Source organism: Mustela nigripes, chromosome 13 (genome assembly GCF_022355385.1).
Source record: "Mustela nigripes isolate SB6536 chromosome 13, MUSNIG.SB6536, whole genome shotgun sequence".
NCBI lineage: Eukaryota > Metazoa > Chordata > Mammalia > Carnivora > Mustelidae > Mustela > Mustela nigripes.
The window spans coordinates 137,452,659-137,473,345 of record NC_081569.1 but is presented as its reverse complement, the minus strand read 5'-3'; the positions used below and the strand labels follow the sequence as shown (position 1 = coordinate 137,473,345).

The window sequence follows — 20,687 nt, the reverse complement described above, 5'->3', positions numbered from 1 at the left end:
AGGTGATTCAGGGTTCTACAGGGCAAAAAGGAGACCAGGCGCCAATAACCCTGATGCCAAAACCAAACAATGAGATTGGACATTTTTAAAATTTAGAAATATTAGATAAAACCAAGACCAATATCCCTCACGATCGAAAATGGAAAATTCCTTAACAAAATACTGGCAATTCAATGCCAGCGTTACGTATAAAGTATCAGACATCAGAACTCAGTGGTGTGTATATTAAGAATACAAGTCTTACACTCAAATTACCAGTCGATATTACTGCCACATTAATGGAATGAAGGAGAGAAATCCTATGATCAACCTCAAAAGGTGCACAAAAAGCATTCAACCAACAAACACGCAAACAACAAACGGGGAGAAAATATTCACAATGCACACATCTGGAATAGGACCCACATCCAGAACAACTTTCTTACTACTCAATTATAACAAGTAAAACTACCTAGGTCTTTCAAGCAAACAAAAACTGAGGAGGCACTTCACAAAGGAAAATACATGAATGGCCAATACGCACAATTACTTGGAAAAACTAATCAAAGTGAGCCATCAGGTAAAACTCTGAGACCTTACTACACACACAACATCATGGCGGCTAAACATTCCAACCCAGCGGACAACCACACACTCCAGAGAATCTGAGCAACCAGATCTCTCCTCCGTCAGTGGCGGAGGTACAAAATGGCACAACCACTTGGGAAATCTGTCTGGTACTTTCTTATAGATTTAAATATACACCTTCCCTATAAACCAGCAATTCTTCTTCCAGGTATTTATCCAAGAAAAATAAAAACCCTGTACAAAAACTTTCATAAAAGCTTTATTTATAATAGCCAAAAACTGACAATCAACAGGAAATGGAGAAAAAAAAACTATGTCTATATAATATTCTGACAAGTAAGACTGAATGAGTGACTGATATACCAACCATACCAATGAGCCTATTAAACATTCTGCAGAGCATGAGAAGTCAGAAACAAAAGAGTATACCCTGTATAATACTATTTATATGATGTGATCTTCTAGACAAGAATAACTAATCCACAGCACAGAAAAAAAAAACAAAACAAAACCCTCAAAGTGTCCCTGAAATAGGGGTCTGACCAAAAAAGGATATAAGAAATCTTTCTGGGTTGACAGAAATGCTGTACATTTTGATACAGGTGGAAGCTGTACAGGTATATGCACCTGTCAAAAGTATTCAAATTATTTAATATCTATTATGGTTTTCCTTGTAAAATCTATGGCTTAATAAAAAAAGGATTAAAAACAATCACTAAAACAATTCAGATCCAAAAGAGTTAATTCACAAGGGATCAAATCTATTCCTCATTTAAAAGAATGTGAAATAAAACAAACCAACACACAAAACTTCAGGATAATTCTGACTTATGTAGTTCTTAGAAAAAAAGGGCAAATGGGGAACTTACGATAGTAATTTGCCCCAATAACAGACCCTGTTCTCTCTCCTATTATTTAACAAAAACATGTTCTTCACACAAGAACTTTGAGAGAAGAGTTAGAAATGGAAGTCTGTAAGCAGAAAGATGCATAATATATTCTTAACAAAAAACAGTAGTTAAAATGCCTTTTAGCGCACCAGTGACTAAGCTGTGTAAGTGTGTAAGTATGCTCACATCAGATGGGATGCTGTTAACCTTACTCATTACAAACCAATTTCAACATTAGTTGAGCAAAAAGAAGGTTCAAAGTGATCACAATTAAATATATAATTCACTAAAATGGATGTAAAAGGGAAGAAAACTGGGAATAAAATGAAAAAAGATTGACCGAGTGGAAGTTCAGAAGCAAATGCTAGATAAAATACAGTAAAGTTTCATTAAAGTAGTAGGGTCTTGTGGGATGTAAGTAAGAAAGTATCTCACCTATTGTAAATACAGTTGAAATGGTAAGAATGAGCTGAATATTTTTATTCTACATTGGTACACCTCCATACTTACGTTCATTTTTTTTTCCCCAAATACTAGGGTCACTCTAATTTAAAAGAGAGGAAATGAACTTTTTGAATTCAAATTATTTAAAACTATTAAGATACTTCTGTGTCTTATTAAACACTGTTAAAAATGTAGTACCGTATGTTTAATTAATTCTAGTTATCAAAAAGGATATAAAATATCCTTTATCCTTATAAAATAAACACTACACCCATTCAACAAAAAAGAAAGTCAGCTAAAATATTTTCTTACCACTTTTACAACACAAGGTGCATCGCTGCCCACCGATTTTGAAGAATTCATATCAGCTGTTTGAAAAAGTGACATACGTAATATCAGAACAAGAAGTAGCATTACTTTGATTAGTCTGTTACTAACCCTTTGTTAATCTTTAGGTTTGTATATCTACAACTCCTTGATAGAATAAATTTCAGTTCCCAAGTATGTGTCTCAGCATATCATTACAGTATATTTCATCAATTTGAAGACTTTTTTTTTTTCATGATTTAACATGTCTGAAATTGGAATGCATTTTTATAATTGCTGGTATCTTCAATCCGATCATCAATTAAGTATGGAAAACTCTGAGTTAAAGATTTCCTTAATTTAAACGTACTCATGGCTTTTGATATGCTAATGTAGGTTGTGAAGTCCAAAGAGGATGGTAACTGATGACATTTCTTAAATTTCACAAACCAGGGAACTTTCCTAAGAAGGGCGGGGCAGGGGGGAGGTAAAAGGGAGCTAAAGTTCCAGAAGCACTAATTTGGGAGAGGAAATTCAATAGTTCAGGATGTATCAATAGTTCAGGATGTTGGCACTAGAACTCTGAAGTGCCCACCATAACTGTCACATGGCTGTCATTTTATTTCACACAAATAAAGCACAGGTGCTCTGGAATCAGTATTCCCAGTCAGTAACGTAAGACTGCCCACATTCATAAAACACGTATTTTTACCAAGTACCTATGATATGCCAGTTTCTAGGAAACTGACTTAGTAACGAGCAAGGAGATATAATTACTACTCTTATGAAGCTAACATTTCAGTGGTAGGACACAGACCACAATTAAAATATAAAGAATGCTTGATGGTGTAGTAAGTGCTACAGCAGGAAAACGAGGCCGGACGATGTGCTGCAAGCTCCGAAGAGAAATGTGACAGGGTGTGCCTGGAGCTGACACCCTGTGACAGTGAGGTGACGATGAGGGAATAAGCCACATAAGCACCTGGGAAGAACGTTCCAGGCAAACCAGCACAAACACCCTGACGTGGAAGCCTCTGCAAGTCTGAGGCAAGCAAGGAGGCCAAAGCAGCTGGAGAAAAGCGAGTGAGGTGGAGAGTAACAAGAGACAGATCAGAAAAGCAGCAGGGACCAAGCACCAGCATGACAGGTGACAGAAGCCTGTCACTATGACTGAGCTGGAGAGCCACAGGAAGGTTCTAAGAAGAGAACTGGCAAGACGGGACTCTGACTTAAGAATCCTCTGGCTTCTTAGCGGAGAACGGAGTGCAGAGGGCAAGGGCAGAAGCAAGGAGGTCAGCCAGGCCCCGACGGCACATGGGGGCAGTCAAGGTGGTGGGAAGCGGCCACACTGGGGACATGCGTTCAAAGAAGAGCCAACAGAATTTGTTGATCAACTGGAGAGGAGGGCAAAAGGTAGAAAGGGGGTAAGGACGGCTCCAGGTTTACAGCCTAAGCACCTGGAAAGAGGAAGTTGCTACTTACTAAGATGGAGGAAGCTGCAGGAAGAGCTGGTGCTTTGGCGAGCCTTACGTCTGAAATGCTCGGTAAACATCCAAGTTCACGTGCAAAAGAGGCAGTTGATATACAAGTCTTGAGTTCGGAAGAACGGCCCAAGTTGGAGAAAGAAGTTTGAGAGTCACTGACATGGAAACACTAGTCATTTAAAGCCATGACTCTGGAAGAGCCCCTAGGGCGTGAGTGTACCAGAGAAAAGAAGACAGGCTAGGCCCGAGCCCTAAGGCATTCTCCATTAGATGTGGAGAGACGGAGAATGGCAAAGGAAAACAAGAAACCACCAACCAACTGCGAACAGAAGGGTTGTGAAGAAATGGCAGCTACAGTAGTTCAGAGAGAAGAAGGAAGACCAAGTCGCAAAAACAACTACCATGGGCAAATGGAAAGGTGTGAGCTCCAAGACACATCGTTCAGAGGCTGATTAGTAACACAGCAAGATCAGAACTTTTTAAATAAGCATTTAGAGTACAAAATAAGGAGAGTATCCCAATAACACTGCACAGTTCAAATGAGGAAAGGGGTAAAAGGAAGCTTGATAATTCATTCAAACGTCATGTTATAAAATACGTCAGCACAAGGAACACAGTAAGAAGAGATGTCCTACTGCTGAGACGGAAAAGTCACTTCAGCACAGCGTGGAAAGGACTGTGAAAGGGCTGACACGAAGGGCCTATAAACTGACAGTCCCTGCCCTGGCCTGAGCTTGGGAAAAATGAGACCAGAGAAGCATCACGTATGGAGATCAAGAGGCAAAGGGCAGCAGAACAGCCAAAGCGCAGACCCTGAGGGAATGTGAGGGACCAACGAGAGGGGGGGGTCTCTATGCCATTCTCCTGTGTCTGCCACTTTATCCCCAGGGCCGGGGGGGCGGGGGAGGAGCCATTCCGGAAATTCAACTAGGCTAGGTGACTCAAGCCACAGCGTGGACAACGGGATGCAAAGGGACAAGACCCAGCAGAGAAGAGTCTCTGCCGCGGTGAGGATCCAAATGAGCCTGAAAATGAGCGGCACCAGGACAGGTTTACACAATATCTTTAAAATCTAAAGCACAATACTGCAGATACATCACCTTCTTTTTCTACTGTGACTCAATCAACTAACTTTTTGGCCACTCCTGTGTCATTGATACATTTTTGCCAAATCATACAATATTAAGTTGAATGTAGATCATTAGGAACCTCTCCCAACTGAGAAACTACTTCGAGAATTGGTTACGCTTACCGAGATATATACAACCAAAGCCGCCCTGGCCAACGGGAGCGCCCAGCTTCCACTCCTTCTTCGCCATGTCAGTGATCACCTCCCCAGGGGCAAAGTTTTCCGCAAGTCGTCTCTTTCCAGGGCCCTGTCTTCCAGCTTGAGCGGCTTTTACACGAGGCATTTTCACTATAAAACGAAAGAAAGCGACACTCGGAATTACACTCCTCGAAGTGCTTGAAAACACTAAGGAAAGCTCTGTGCCACGAAGGCACTTTTCAAATGTGGAAGAGGCCGGACGACACAAGAGCAGCTACTCTATACACAGCCCCCGAGCCACCTCACACCTCCGTGAAGATCACATCATCATCCCACCTCACAGATGAGGAAATGAAGACTCGGCAGAGCTTAGCAAGCTGTCCGAGGCTCTGTGCCTAGAAGGTGGCAAAGCAACAGTAATCTGCTCTGAGGACTAACCGGACTCCACAGGCTCAACGCCACGGGCCACCGTTACAAGTCACCACAGCGGAGGAGAGGACAGCGACAAGGGAATGGTGGCTGTCTGGTCATTTGGCTTCACAGAAAAGGCAAAGCTGGCGACACCCGGCGCTCCAGGCTTCCCTTCTCACCCCTACGCTTTTGGCGGTGAATCTGGGTTCACCTTTCTCACTCACGGCCAAGCTGAACGTAACATTGAGAGAAAGCAGTGCTTTGTAGTGAAAACTGCCCCAGGCTAGAATCAAAAGCCCCAGATTCCAGGGCAGCTATGACACCAGTTAGTCTGGTGACCGTAACCAAGTCACTTCTCTCTGGGCTTTAACTGCCCTGAGCCGTAGCTTACCTCACTGAGAGAAAACACTGGGGGGTGGGCGAGGGGGGCTCAAACTCTCAGCTCTACAACTACTAAATGAAAAAGATTTAAAACAAATACACTCTCGAGGACACCTGGGTGGCTCAGACGATTATGCACCTGCCTTTGGCACAGGTCATAATCCCAGGGTCCTGGGGATAGGCTCTCTGCTCAGGAGGGAGCCTGCTTCTCTCTGTGCCTCTGCCCCTTCCCCCTCTCGCGCTGTCTCTCACTCTCTCTTTCTCTCTCAAATAAATAATTTGAAACAAATACTTTTCTCAGAGGCTATAGCCTGCAACACGTGAAATGGCTCTTCAGGTGAAAGACAGGTTTGTTAAGACCAGACAACTTACAATATGTAAGGTGGTTTGCTTTGGAGCCTGGATACCCTAAGTACATACACACAATACTAGATGCGGATTTTTGTTAGCAAATATCCACCCGCTATCACACCACAGACATAAACTCCATACATGCAAATGCTCTTTATTAACTTATTGGGGATTTTTAAATTTAATTTTTCCTATAGAATGCCAATCCTCTTTCATTGTTGAAATCTTCTCTAACAATAATAAATAATAAATAACAAATCTCCAAAATAAATGAGTATGGCTATTATTTCTTCCTATCAAACAGTTCTCTTAATGTGTATTTTTAATCACTGTAAAATCTTCCTGAATGGAGTTTCAGTGTAAACCACAACAGACCAGACTCAATACACCAGACAAGGTGAGTTTTATAGCTATGGTTGTAGACTGAGTGCAAGAAATGACCAAGACCAGAAAAAGAAGAAGAAGAAGAAGAAAAGAACAAACCAAGGCATAGCACTTCTAAATATAAAACGGATGCCTTCTGAATTTACCCCACTGTAACAAATCATCAGAGTAATCTCCTATTTGATGAAGCCAAGACAATTTAAAATGCGTTTAAAAAAAGAAAAGAAAAAAAAACTTTTCCCTCTTTCTGTAACTCAAGAGAGTGACCATACTATCTTTTGGGTTTTACCGGAATTTCTTTCCCAAAGTGACCATATTTCAAGAAATATGCTAGCTCACCTTCCACTCAATATAAACTATAGTCAAGAAAAAGTGTGTTTTTCCTCCAAATTAAGTGGTTACCTTTTACTCTGAGTTTTATTGCTACAGCCTACTTGTTACAATTAATGCAGTCTGGAAAACCTGTTCCTTCTTCCTGAAAGCAGCCCCACAGAGTCGGCCCTCACTGTGAGTCTGCCGAATCCCTGAACACACCACTGCGTCCAAAATCTCGCTGCCACTGAAGATGGTAGGGCTGGCTTTTCCCACGTCTAATCTCCCTAGATTTCCCCCATAAAGCCAAACAGGACGACTGGAGAGCAGGATTCAAACCCAATGGACAGCAACCACAACAAAACTAGGCGACACTATTCCCTACAAAACTGCAAAATGGGAGTGGGTGAAGAGGTCGCAGAGAGCAAGATGACCTACGTGCTACCGGCAGCGGTGAGGGAAGCAGCAGAAGCAAGGGTGGTGTCTCTGGTGAATTTGAGAATCCCCAAGTGACCCCAAGTCACTTCTCGGAAGCACAGAGAGAACGTAGGAACAGTAGCCAAAGCCGGGAAGGGCCGTGCACATCCAGCCGTGAGTTCTCCAGCTGAGCTTGTGTGGGGCTCTGCTGGAGGGGCTGGAGCAGGCTGCCCTCCACTGCTCGCAGGACCAACCAGTGGAAAAGCTCTCAGGTCAAAACCTCCCCGGGTGGGTGAGAAAGGGCTGGGAACAGAATCCAAAATGAAAATCACAAAGATAACACAAAGAAAGGAAAAAGAAGGTTCAAATACAAAGGTAGATATGTCAAGTTAGCCTCCATGTTTTGGAACACTACACCAAAACAAAACAGAAGAGGAGGCTCTAGAAAATGGCATAAAGTCAACTTGAACTATACCATCTAGAACGAATTGCACATAAAAGAAAAATAACTGCTTGAAGAACTCAGCAACAGAAAAGGAACAAAACCTAGTCCCGTGCAAACTAAATTTTCTTAAAAGTTCCTGCAGAAAAATACATGAAACAGGCTTGCCAAAAAGTTGAGAGCTCTGAACCAATAATTCAATACAAGCTTAAATTTTTTATATAGAAAGATTAACAGATCAGAATTAGAAAAACTCAGAGACTAAACGGTAAAAGGAAATAACTAGTCACAATCATTTAAGAGAGGAAAACTAAACTAGAAAGAACATCAGACTGAAGGCAACTGAAACAGTGACTTAACAGAAATAGAAAGTGTAAAGGAAAAAACTCTAAAAATCAAAAAGGGTGGAAAAAGATAAACATTTCAAGAGAAAATCATAGATTCAGAAAGCAGAAAAAGAAAAGCCAGTGAACACATAACAAAGAAAATCAAAGCAAGAGAACAAAATACTAAAAATGCTTTAATCTAAGAAGACTTTCCTAAACTTAAAAAACAAAATAAAAAAGCAAAACTACAAAATGAAAGCTCAAATCTCACACCATACACAGAGAAATCAGCCCAGGACAACCCATGCTCTGATACCACCTTGTAAAATTACAGAACTCCAGGGAAAAGAAGTATTCTTTGAGCATCCAGGCCAAAACCAGATCTTTTATAAGGAAAATAAATCTGACTGTCATCACTCTGACAGCAACACTTATGCCAGAAAAGAAAGGGGAAGTAACATAGTTAAGACAAAGAAAACAAGAACCGGAAGATTTTATACGCAGTCAAATTTCAAGTATAAAGACCAGAGCATTCTCAACATAGAAAAAGGGAATTAAGAATCCATCAGAGAACAAGCCTTAGATATCCAAAATGCCTAAAGAAACGTCACCATGAGAACTGGTAGTGGGCAGTAAGCAGACACTGGTTTGTAGAATCAGACTCAACAAGGACTCTAAGAGGACAGAACACATCATGGGTAGATGCTCTGACGAAGTAGATACAGTACGACTGTAAAAAATGGGAGAACATATGCCCAAAAAACCCAGCTCTCCAATAATCACACTGTAAGTGATACTTGGTTTTGTAAACTAAGGGTACTGTACACATATCTGTGCAATAATACAAGTGAATAATTCCGTGATATTTTAATTCAGGCACCCCCTTGTATCCTTAGAAATCGAGATTCAAATACAAAAGAAAGGGGAAAGAAATGAAAGAAGAGTTAAAGCTAAAAATGTTTTATTCGGAAATATTTTTAATTCAGAAGTTATTTTATCTTTTAAAAAAGCACACATGCACATGCACGCCACGCACACGTGCACACACACACCACTTTCATTTCCTAGCCCGAACCACAAAAAAAGCTTAGAAACAACCAACCAACCTAGTAGTAATGAGTACCTCTAGTAACAAAGTGTATTCTTAAAACTACAGTTTCTTGTAAAAGAAACCAGACTCCTTGAAGAGAGGACTGATTCCAGATGTGAAACCAGAAACGTACAAGACAGACTTGGAACATCTTGTCATTTCTAGGTGTCAAAGAAGCTATCAAAAACTACTGATGTCAGATATGTCTAAGAAGCCAACTTAGGTGTTTCCAGTGACCAAAGATGGGCCAATTTGAGTCAATAAAAATAATAACCACTATGGATTAAAACACATAAAATGGACGTAAATCCAAGAGTTTATAATAGCCAGAAAACCTAAGTGGGCACCACTAGAGAATAATAGGAAACCACTCAATTTTGAAAGCTGCTTTAAAAAAAAAAAAAAAGAAAAGAAAAAAGGAAGGAAAAGAATCAAGCACTTACCCTCTTTCTTACATGAATTGTACCACTGGGTAACCAAATATTAGACGAAGAGAAAAATCTCCTTATGGAAAAATTTCAGCTAATAAATGAATAAGGATGGTTTTAGGGTAACACATTTCCCTCCTAATGAATTAGTGGACCTAGACACTGAGCACTGACAGTTACTAACATCAAAATATGAGAGATGTCCAGACATCATACGTCTCCTGATAAAAGACCATGCCATTACCTATGAAGTAATCTTGCCAAAAAAGAAAAATAAAAAATTAATAGACTCCGAATCTGATCAAGCCTGGTCCTGATTCACAGGATATGAAAAGAACAGTAGAACATGATAAACTATGGCACAGGAATGCAGTCAGCGAAGCCCCAAGGGTGAGAACCGCTGGAGTACACAGAATCCCATTTCTTCAACAGATAAAGGGAAAAAAAGAAGAGATGGGGGAGAAGAGGGCCCGATGCAGAAAGACTGGAAAGAACACAGCCCAAACAGAACAAAATCAGGCAAATGTGTACCACAGTGTTTCGGGATGCACATTTGCGTGGTAAACCAATAAAAAAAAGGAAGTGATTGCTGTAAAAGACAAGTTACTTTCAGGAAGTAAAAGAAGTTGTGATGAGGACAGGCCAGTGGTTCTATTTCATGACATGGGTGGTGGCTCTAACAGTACCTTATAATTCATTAAGTCTGTATCTGCTTAATAAGGTCTTCTGTATTGTGAAATATTTTACAGTTTTAAGCATTAAAAAACTGCCTTTCCTATAATTAACAATCATCAAGGGACCAAAACTGAGAACCTTTTCATATTTTATGAGCTTGTCCAATCAGACAGACACACACACCCACACAGTCCTAAGTAAAATCTGTACCTCATTTTCTAAGAACTACCGGTTGCCTTTTGCTTCTTTATTTATAGGCACTTCTTATATATTCTCTAGTGAAGAAATTGGCTCTTGATATTGCAAATAGTCTTCCCTGTTTGTCTTTTGATATTGTTTATTTTTAGCTTTTGGACTTTGTCATCCTTGGAAAGTCCCCACCCAAATTATTCTTTGCAAATATTATGTCTTCTTTTAGTTATTGTATGGTTTATTACGGTTTTGTTATTTTGCACTTTATTTCATATTTTGCTGGTAAAATTTTGATTTGTTTACACTTATACTGTATAAGATGATCAGAGGTAGGAATCCTGGATTTTCCAAATGGTTATCCAGTTTCTTTTCTTTTCCTCGGTCACACATGCACATTAGGGAGATCCACAGGGTTCGAGGCACTTAAAAATACCACACGGCCAAAGTAAACTAAGGACAAAAAAAGCGCATACACAGTTATTGTTTTTTCCTTTCTCTTTTTTTCATATAAAGTTGTTCTGCCAACACCCATTTCCTGTTCTTCTAAACAAAGGCTTACTGGTTGTGCCTCAACCGGTTGTATTCCACTCACTCTGAAGAACACCCCTCTACCACCCGCTTGGTCCAAGATCTGGGTCTCATCAGCCCCAAGGGCACCCCCTTTCCACATCCTGCCACACCCGCATTTGACTGGCACAGCGTTTGGCCACCCCTCTGATTTCCTGCTTCAGGGTCACAGAAGTCTCTTAGTTTCAGAGAATATGAGAGCTGTGTTTCTCAATCTCCTTGTTCCTTTTAAGGTGATTTCTGAAAAGAAGAGAGTTTTAGGTATTAAAACCAGACGCCCCTGCTCAAAAACTATTAAGTTTTACAACCATAAGCATTTGCCTCAGCTCCTCAGTGACTTTCCTGAAGAACTTACAACACGAATGTGAATTCTACAATCACCTCAATACGTTACAGGTTCCTTCTAATGATGCAGCCCGCACCTACATTAGGTTTCTATTAAACAACTCGCTGAAGGGCACAAACCTCAACCAGACTCAACCCTTCGGCATCACTTCTGCCCACTCAGAACAGAGCAAATCCACTACCCTGGTAGCTTACAGGAGGTTTCAAAGAAAAGGAAAACTTCACTGTCACAAAATCCATTACATAATCTGACCGTTTCTCTTCCCAGTGATAGTAAATGAAATGCAGATGCAAGTGAAAAGCACATCAAGATGCAAATCAGCCCTGCCCTTTGCTGAAATCACTGCCGCATTCTGTATTAGCATATTCACCAAAATTTAATTGTAAACAGAGTAATTATGGTACTAAAGTTATTAAATACACAAAGCAAGCTTGGAACTATACATATTCAAATAGAATTTTCAGTGGCAGATCAACTTTTATATCTGAAACAATACCCTAATTAATAGTCAGCTCTGATAATAAAATGGTCCTGTTTCTCAGATAACATTCCCAAAAAAGTTCTGCTGTGAATATTAAAATAAAGTTTTGTGAAGAGATTTTTTTTTTAATTTCAATAGCTATATTTATCACAATATAGTACTGTATTTAGACAACTGACATTTTTCAAGTCCTGGATTCCAATCTGGAATTTTCAAGACAGAAAAAAAGCTCGAATGGATGGAAAAGTACCGCTTACACCTGATGAGCTCGACAAATTCATCCGATCCAAACTGCGAACTGACAGTGCAGCAACAGAGCCTGCCATACATGGACAACTAGTCATTCGTCCCCTTACAACAGATATGCACAGAAGCTCCCCTGGAGCGGTGGCAGGGGGAGGGTGTCACACACTTTTACGGAACCTTCTCTAAATGATAAGTTTCTCTGATATGTTTCTAAACGGCACAGAGACACACTGACTCAGGGGTAATTCTGCACAAACTGTACTATTCACTATTCCGTCCATTAACGCGGTACCTAAGGACTCTTCTCTCCACTCAGCAGCGGAAAGCTCTTCCTCACCCTCCCCCATTGACACTGACTCAAGTCTTTTCCAAACCCAAAGAGCTCTCTCTTCTTCAATCAGATCTGATCTCTGAAGTTTCAGGACTGTTGTCACCTCTTCTTTTTTGTAATAAATGTTCTGCAAGTTTCTAAGCTCCCTAGGTACAAGAACTATCTTCCAACACATGCAGTAGGTAGGAATTCAATAAATGTGTCAAATTAAACAGCAAAAAGGGTTTTTCTTCTCAAGTATCTGATGTCTAACTTTATGCCTACTGTACCTCCCTCAACGGCAATGGACACTGCCCCCCTCCCACAAGCCTGGCAGCAGACATCTCTTCCCACTCCCTACAATGACTATGCCAACACTGCTTAGGTTCCTCATAACCATCTCTCCCTTTCTGAACTTGTGAATTTCAACAGACGACCTCATCTCCCAGTTCCGAGAGAAAACTGAAGCTTTGAGTGGGAATTCTTTCATCTTTCTAAGACCAAAACCTGCCTACCACCTGCCCCCACATCAGGCCCACCCGGGCATTCCTCTGTATCTTCCGTCCCCCCATCGCAACTCAGGGAAGCTCTGTTCCTCTGCCAAACATCAGGCCCTTCACCTCGGTCTTGTATCCCATGGCCTCCAATCTTCTCAGGACTTACACTATTAACTAGTCTCTCCCCATTATCACCCTAACTTTCCTCTTCCTCTCACGCAAATGTCTCAGTGATCATGCGGCCCTACTACCCCGTCTCTGTTCTCCTCCCTGGGGCAAAACTTCCATCCCTGCCGACTGTGTCCTCAGGATCTGCTCCTACTGCTCTTGCTAAGGGCACTGAGTGCAAATGACAGGACACCCTCCCATGTGCCTGCTCAGGAGGTGTGACACTGTTATTCATCCTTTCCTTCCGGAAACCATCTCTTCCTTTGCTTCACAACACAATACTATCCTGGGGCTCGTTCTATGGTTTAGGCCACTCACAGTCTAGGTAGTTTGGGAAACACAACAATGAGTAACAGCCTGTTTTTTCAGGGAGTTTGTCCTGCTTTTTGACATAGTTTTCCAGGAGGAATCGTGTTATAAAAGCGGACCACCTACACTTCCCTACCTTACACCAAAGTACACATTTTACAATGTGAATGTAAATTACATAAAAGAAAAAACATGTTATTCAATAAACTGAAGAACTTTTTTTTTTTAAGATTTTATTTATTTATTTGACAGAGAGAAATCACAAGTAGGCAGAGAGGCAGGCAGAGAGAGAGAGGGAAGCAGGCTCCCTGCTGAGCAGAGAGCCTGATGCGGGACTCGATCCCAGGACCCTGGGATCATGACCTGAGCCGAAGGCAGTGGCTTAACCCACTGAGCCACCCAGGAGCCCAATAAACTGAAGATCTTAGAAATAAAATTAAGGCTTTGAAATACAAAAACAGAACTGGTTGATAGGCCTTTCCTATAAGCTAACAGATCTCAAGAAAACACTTCATAGTCTCAAAGAGAGTTGCACACCCCTGCTCACAGCAGCACTACTGACAAGATCTACAAGGTGGAAGCAACCCAAGTGTCTGTGGGCAGGTGAATAAACAAGATGTGGTGTATACATGCATTGCGGTATTATTCAGCCTTAAAAAGGAAGGACATTCTGACACCTGCTACAGTAAGGGTGAAATCTTGAAGGCATTATGCTAAGTGAAATAAGCCCATCCCCAAAAGACAAATATTGTAGGATTCCACTAATATGAGGTATCTTACAGAAATCAAATGTAAAGAAACAGAAAATAGAACGGTTGCCAGGGCTGAGGGAGGGGGAAGAAGGGAGCTATAGTTTAATGGGTACAGTTTCCAATCTGCAAGATAGAGTTCGGGAGACTGGTTACACAAGAGTGTGAACATACCTAACACTACTGAACTGTACACTAAAAAATAGGACGGTAAATTTTGTGATTCTATGTTGTTATTTTCCTCCCACAATTAAAAAAAAGAATGAAGAGTTTATAGACACAAAAGGTAAAACAGACATAGTCCAACCCCAATATATTCTTGGAGACTATGAAATCACCCTTCCCCTGCACGTGCACACTCAGAATTGGAAAAGCATTACAAGTGGTGTGATTTCAAAGGTTGTCCTTACAGATGCTAATTACAGGCCTATCGCCCTTTACTGCACTTTGCTTTATTACATTTCAGGGATACTGTGTTTCTTTACAAACTGAAGGTTTGTGGCAACCTTCGGCAGAGCAAGTCTATTTGCACCATTTTTCCAACAGCATTTCCTCACTTCATGTCTCCTGTGTAATCCTGGAATTTTCACAGTATTTCAAACTTTTTCATTATTATTTTACTTATTATCTGTGATCAGTGATTACAACTCACTGAAAGTTCAGATGATAGCATTTTTTAGCAATAAGATTTTTTAATTAAAGTATGTAATTGTTTTTTTTTATCCATAATGCTATTGCACACTTAAAACACTACAGAACAGTGTAAATGTAGCATTCATATTTGCACTAAGAAACCAAGATACTCATTTGACTTGCTTTACCACAATACTCACTTGACCGTGGTGGTCTAGCACCGAACCTACAGTATTTCCATGGTATGCCTATAGCGAAATCTACTAGCTACCACAATAGTAAATAAAGGCTAACTGGGAATCATATGAATTTGTCCTATGAATTGCATTAATTCATTCACTCACTTAATGATTATTTATTGAATATATGCCATGTGCCAAGCACTGTTCTCGATGTTTACTTGACCTCAAGGAACAAAACAAAGGTCCTGCTCTTTTTTTTTTTTTGGACACAGAGAGAGATCACAATCAGGCAGAGAGAGAGAAGGCAGCAGGCTCCCCGCTGAGCAGAGAGCCCAACACAAGAGCTCACCCATGACCTGAGCTGAAGGCAAAGGCTTTAACCCACTGAACCACCCAGGCGCCCCAGAGGTCCTGTTCTTTTGACACATATTCTAGCAGAAGGACAGACAGACAGAAAGAAAGGGAAAGGAAGACAGACAGACATGATGGGTAAATTATATAATATTTTATAAAATGTAGGTGCTGTGCTTTAGAGGGAAAAGGGAAGGGGAGTAAGAGAGATCAGGAGGGTAGAGGACGGGAGGGCAGGCGGCAGGGGCACGGGAGCCTCGCTCGGAAGGCAGGGAGATCCGAGCAGACTCACAGGAGCTATGACTGGGAGGATACAGTGGGCAGAGGGACAGGCAGGGCCAAGATCTTAAGGTAAGAGCAGGCCACACGAACACAGAAGGGTTCTGGTGTGGCTTACGCCGGAACAGGGGAGGAGGTGGGAGGAGGGATAGCCCGGTATCCCGGGAGCAACGCTTCCAACACAGCCCTGCAGTCCACTTCAGGACTCCGACTTGAGCAAAAGGGGAAACGTACTTCTTCAAGATCTGGGGACATGTATTATGCTTGCACTTTAATTCACAATACTTCAATCAAAATAAAAATCACATTCTGAACACGAGTCAAGAATTCTCTCATTGACCTATTTCTCACCGAAGTTTTCATGTTTGATAGTTTTTGCTAATGTATGTTATTCCATTCTCAGAATCCACTCTATCCATAGGCTAAACTATGTAAGCCCGATATAAATTCAAAATCTTAGTGCCTTTGTCACTAATGTCACCTCAAGGTAGGAATGGGTTCCTATAAAGTAGAGCCTAGGACAAAGCCCTAGTTTCCCCTTACCTTTAACATTAAGTAACTTACTAGTGCTATTAGAGTCAATGGTTTGTAACTTTCTGACAGGAAATACAAAAATTTTTACCATGCTACACCTCCTAATTTCAAATAAAAATAATACTGAGTTCCATGCAATTCTGTATTATTCTAATGCATAGTGCCTGCTTCATTAATTCATCTGGTTGACAAATATTTATGTTGAGCATACTCTATGTGCCAGGAACTGTTCTAGAACACAAGGATAAAGCAGTGAACAAAACAGATAAAAATTCCTGCCCTCGGGGTGCCTGGGTGGCTCAGAGGGGTAAGCCTCTGTCTTCAGCTCAGGTCATGATCTCGGGGTCCTGGGATCGAGCCCTGCATCGGGCTCTCTGCTCGGCAGGGAGCCTGCTTCCCCCTCTCTCTCTGTCTGCCTCTCTACCTACTTGTGATGTCTCTCTGTCAAATAAATAAATAAAATCTTTTTTTAAAAATCCAGCCCTCATTAAGCTTTTTAAAATTTAAGATAACTTGTTAAAAATTAAAACGTGCTCAGTGTCCAATGGTAATAAGTGCTAAGGAAAAAAAATAAAGTAAGGAGAGGGGATGAGAGAGAGGAGTGAAATTTAAAAGATGATCTGGTAAACCCTTAGGAGAAAATGACACTTGGGCAAAGACCTGCAACACAGTGAGGGAAGCTGGCCATGCAGTGATCTAGAGGAAGAGCACCCCACACAGAGGGAGCAGCAAGTGCAAAGGCCCTGAGGCAAGAGTATGACTAGCTTGTTCTGGAAGCCAAAGTAGCAGGGAGGTGGGGGCAGCTGCAGAAGAATCCACCAGGGGGGAGCATTAGCTGATGTCACAGATATACAAGGGCACAGTGTTGGTGGTCACACACAACACACAGGTCACTCACTGTAACGACACCCACTTTAGCTCTCAGGGAGATGCAAAATCCAGGGAAGGTTTTGCGCAGAGAAGTGGCATGCTCTGGCTTACGTTTTCCAAAGGCTCACTCTGGTGAATCCATCAAACCGATAGGGAGGGGGCAAAGCAGAAACATCTACCACTTATTACAATGGTTTGCTACTGGAAAAACCAATGACTGCATTAATCCTTCCTGGATAATAAGGATGTCAATTTTTTAAACACTGCACTGACTTTTAACCACCAAACAGAGGGGTCCAGAATAACCTAGGACATTTTTTGGATTTTTTTAAACTTTACACCAGCAATCACCCCCCAACCCCCAAACAAGTCTTCAGTGCCAAGTAGAAACAATTGATATTAGTGACAGATGGTCTAGGAAACATGCTAATCATCTCTTACTCTAGATTTTCTAAGCTCGATCTTTACAACAAAGTAGTTCACCAGAATATCAAATATCTGAACTCCTTTATTCCAAAGGCATTTACAAAACACCTCCAAAACTGATGTGTGGAGCTAGAAATGCACATGGATAAAATGCAACCTTTGGCTTCAAGAAGCTGCACTTAGTTTCATGCAGAAACTCCTTCATACAGTTAGGATTTTTATATCAGCTTCAAACAAGGATCAATAAAAAGCCCTCCGGGTAAAGAATGTTTCTGAATCCTCTGATAAAACTATTTATTAGAGACAGTGAGCAGTCATAGACATCTACAGAACCAAACTCTGTTGGTTTCAGGGCAGGGAGAAAGTATCTCTTCCAGTAGGGTCCAAGTTTTTAAGACACTAAGAGCTCTGAAACCTGTTTTCTCATTTTTTCAACTAGTGCCAGCAAGTTCAGAGTAAAATTATCAACTCAAACTACGTAAGTATCACGGTCTGAGGGAGTAGCTCTCAGTCCTGGCTGCGCATGGTAATTACCAGCAGAACTCTGAAACCAGAAAGGCCCTCTTCCTCGAGAGCCCTTGTGAGTCTGTGAGTTGAAATGCCACCCAGAAGAGGTGAAGCACAGACTGGACCACCGATCTAGATACGCCAGCACATGTTCCTTTCTTCATTCAGTCACTCATTTTCAACATACTAGCTCTGTTACACACAACTCTACCGAATTAGAGGATGTCAATAAAGGCTCCCTCTAGTCATTTCAGACGTTGGAAAAAAAATACAAATTAGTGAATGAAGGGCTCAAGAGGAGCTCCCCAAAAGACCACCCTTTTCCCCTCCCATCACATCCCAAATCAAAGATCACTCATTTACACTTCAAACTTAGTTGGGATTAAAAAGTAATTACATGTTTTGGTATAAATGGCTTCCCGCCAAACTACAGTAAGTCAAAGAATAAAAGCAAACAGATAATCAGTCAACAAAGAACTTCATCACCTCTTTTGCTAAATTACTTCAGGAACAATTTCAAAGCAATCTATTTAAAGACAATTCTCTTACAAATGAGCCAGCTAATCAGAAGTTGATTAATACATTTGATTACCATGAAGAAATCATCTAAAAACTAAAATACAGCATCTTGAGTTTATATAGCCCCTTCCCAATCATACCAATGGTCTTCATATACTTACTTTTTTTATTTCCACAAATCCTATGGCTGAGACTGAATTGGAAGGATATCCATGGAATAAAATTATACTTATTACCAATACCACTTAACATAAAAACCTGTGACAAAGAAAAGCTCATTGTTGAGTTCCTATTAGGGACACTCAGTCAATCAGTCCCCAGGTCTCACTCTGAAAACAAGGCATATCAACTTAAGTTGCAAAAGGATTCACCGCTGTATGGTATCTGTAAGGACATTAACAAAACAAGAGTCAACTACAGCACAACAATCCATGAGCGTACAGAAGTGAACCTCCAGAGATAATGATCCTATAAATTCATAGACTTATTCCTGAAAAACATTAAGCTAAACTCAAACTGTGACACCATCTTTGGAAGCAATTGTCACACTAGTCAGGTTTTCACACCTACGCTGGAAAGAACTAGGTGAAGACTCACGCTTCTAATTCTGAGAAAGAAAGTGGGTATTTTCAGAGAAGAAAAATTTCTTCCTAGTCAGAATGTTTTCTACTTGTATTGTGAAACTGATTTACATTACACTATAACATTTTTTGGTATAGCAAATGTTTAAAATACAGTATATCAAGTGTACTTCCTCAACTTTTATTTCCTTTAAATGATTTCTAGAAGTTCTAAAAGAGGAGCACGAACTGCAGAATTAATTTTCAAGTGAGAATACACAGGACGGTCCAATTTCAAACACAAGTTCAGGAAGCCTTGCTGTCAACACTTACCCGGAAAAGTAAAGGATCTGGTGAGGTCTCGCTGTGTACCTCTCTTTCTGACTTTAGATGTGCTGGTTAGAAGATCCATCCCTGGGAGTCCTAAAAGGTCTCCAGGAACCAATCATGAAGAAGACTTTACAGTAATACTCGTTCATCCTACAGAGAGCAGATGCTGGGAACGTCCTGCTCTGCCCATAATAAAGCACAGCATCTAAGAGGGGAGCAAGTGTGAAGACGCTGACTTCAAAGGTAGGTGACCCATAGGCCCTAAGAAAGGAACTAAAAGGAATGCTTCCATATGTTAAGCCAACACTGAAACTGTTCTAAAATTGGAAATGTTGAACTATATAGTGTTTATGTTTATACAGCATTTAGCATGTTTGGGAATTTTGTAAATGATAGATTTCCCATTAGTTCTCTGGTCTGGGGGCAAAATTAACAACCAAGCTTTGTTTAGAGTTAATTTACTGGATGTTCACATTTAAATCTACACTGGATAGCAACTGCACAACATTTTTCCTTATATATTCTTGCAGCAGGGCTTAAGGGGAGAATAGCTCTAAATACTCAGAAAGGAAATTAGGATGACCAAATAGTACAAGCATCTCAGAAGTGTAGTCCAGTCATTTAAAAAGTCTTCATGAAAACATGAAAGAAAAACTTTAAAGACTCCCAGAGACAAGAAGATTTTCTGAGACAACAAAATAAAACAGTCAAGCCATAAAGAAAATTTATATATTTGACAAAATAAAAATACTCCACAGGTTAAAAATAGCATAAACAAACCTGAAAGACATATGAAATCTGTAAAACATGAAAAAAGGCTAACTTTCCTAGTATTTAAAGATTACTTTCTAAGGAAGAATAAAAAAGACAAAAATCCAAGAGAAAAATGGAGAAGTGAGGTGCAGACAGAAATTCACAGAAAAACAAATACAAAAGACTTCTAGAAACTCCTTACTATGAGAATTTTCAAATTCATACAAAGCAGAGAAGGGGTATGATAAACTCCCGCATACACGTCACCTAGTTTCAACAACTAAACCCACACAGCCAATCTGTTTCTTCCCTTTACCCAATCCACTCGCCCCTCCAAACAGTTTCAAAGTAAACCCCACACATTACATCATTTCATACGCAAATTCTTCTAACTTACTTTTTAAAAATATAGTCAATAAATATCATCACACCTAACAAAATTAACAATCATTCTGTAATATGATCTACTACCAAGTTCAGACTCTCTAATTGTCTCAAGAAGTCTTTTTTTTTTTTAAAGATTTTATTTATTTATTTGACAGACAGGGATAACAAGTAGGCAGAGAGGCGGGGGTGGGGGGGAAGCAGGCTCCCCACTAAGCAGAGAGCCCGATGCGGGGCTCGATCCCAGGACCCTAAGGCAGAGGCTTAACCCACTGAGCCACCCAGGTGCCCCAAGAAGTGTCTTCGTATAGCTATTTTT

The 20,687-nt window shown here is 40.6% G+C and overlaps 1 protein-coding gene across 4 annotated transcripts in view; it reads right to left on the bottom strand.

The window, feature by feature from the left end:
• The window catches only part of VRK1 (VRK serine/threonine kinase 1), a 74,980-nt gene that overhangs the window by 34,758 nt on the left and 19,535 nt on the right, over window positions 1-20,687 (bottom strand). For 3 of the 4 annotated variants that reach the window (XM_059373936.1, XM_059373932.1, XM_059373935.1), the window contains exons 2-3: window positions 4,944-5,108; window positions 2,214-2,269 (exon numbers count right to left, since the gene is read on the bottom strand). In XM_059373936.1, coding sequence (XP_059229919.1) covers window positions 2,214-2,269; window positions 4,944-5,103 — 216 coding nt within the window. In that variant the 5' untranslated portion in view covers window positions 5,104-5,108. Of the gene's footprint in view, window positions 1-2,213; window positions 2,270-4,943; window positions 5,109-8,301; window positions 8,407-20,687 lie in introns of those variants that run through there. The other variant, XM_059373934.1, reaches the window with a different exon arrangement.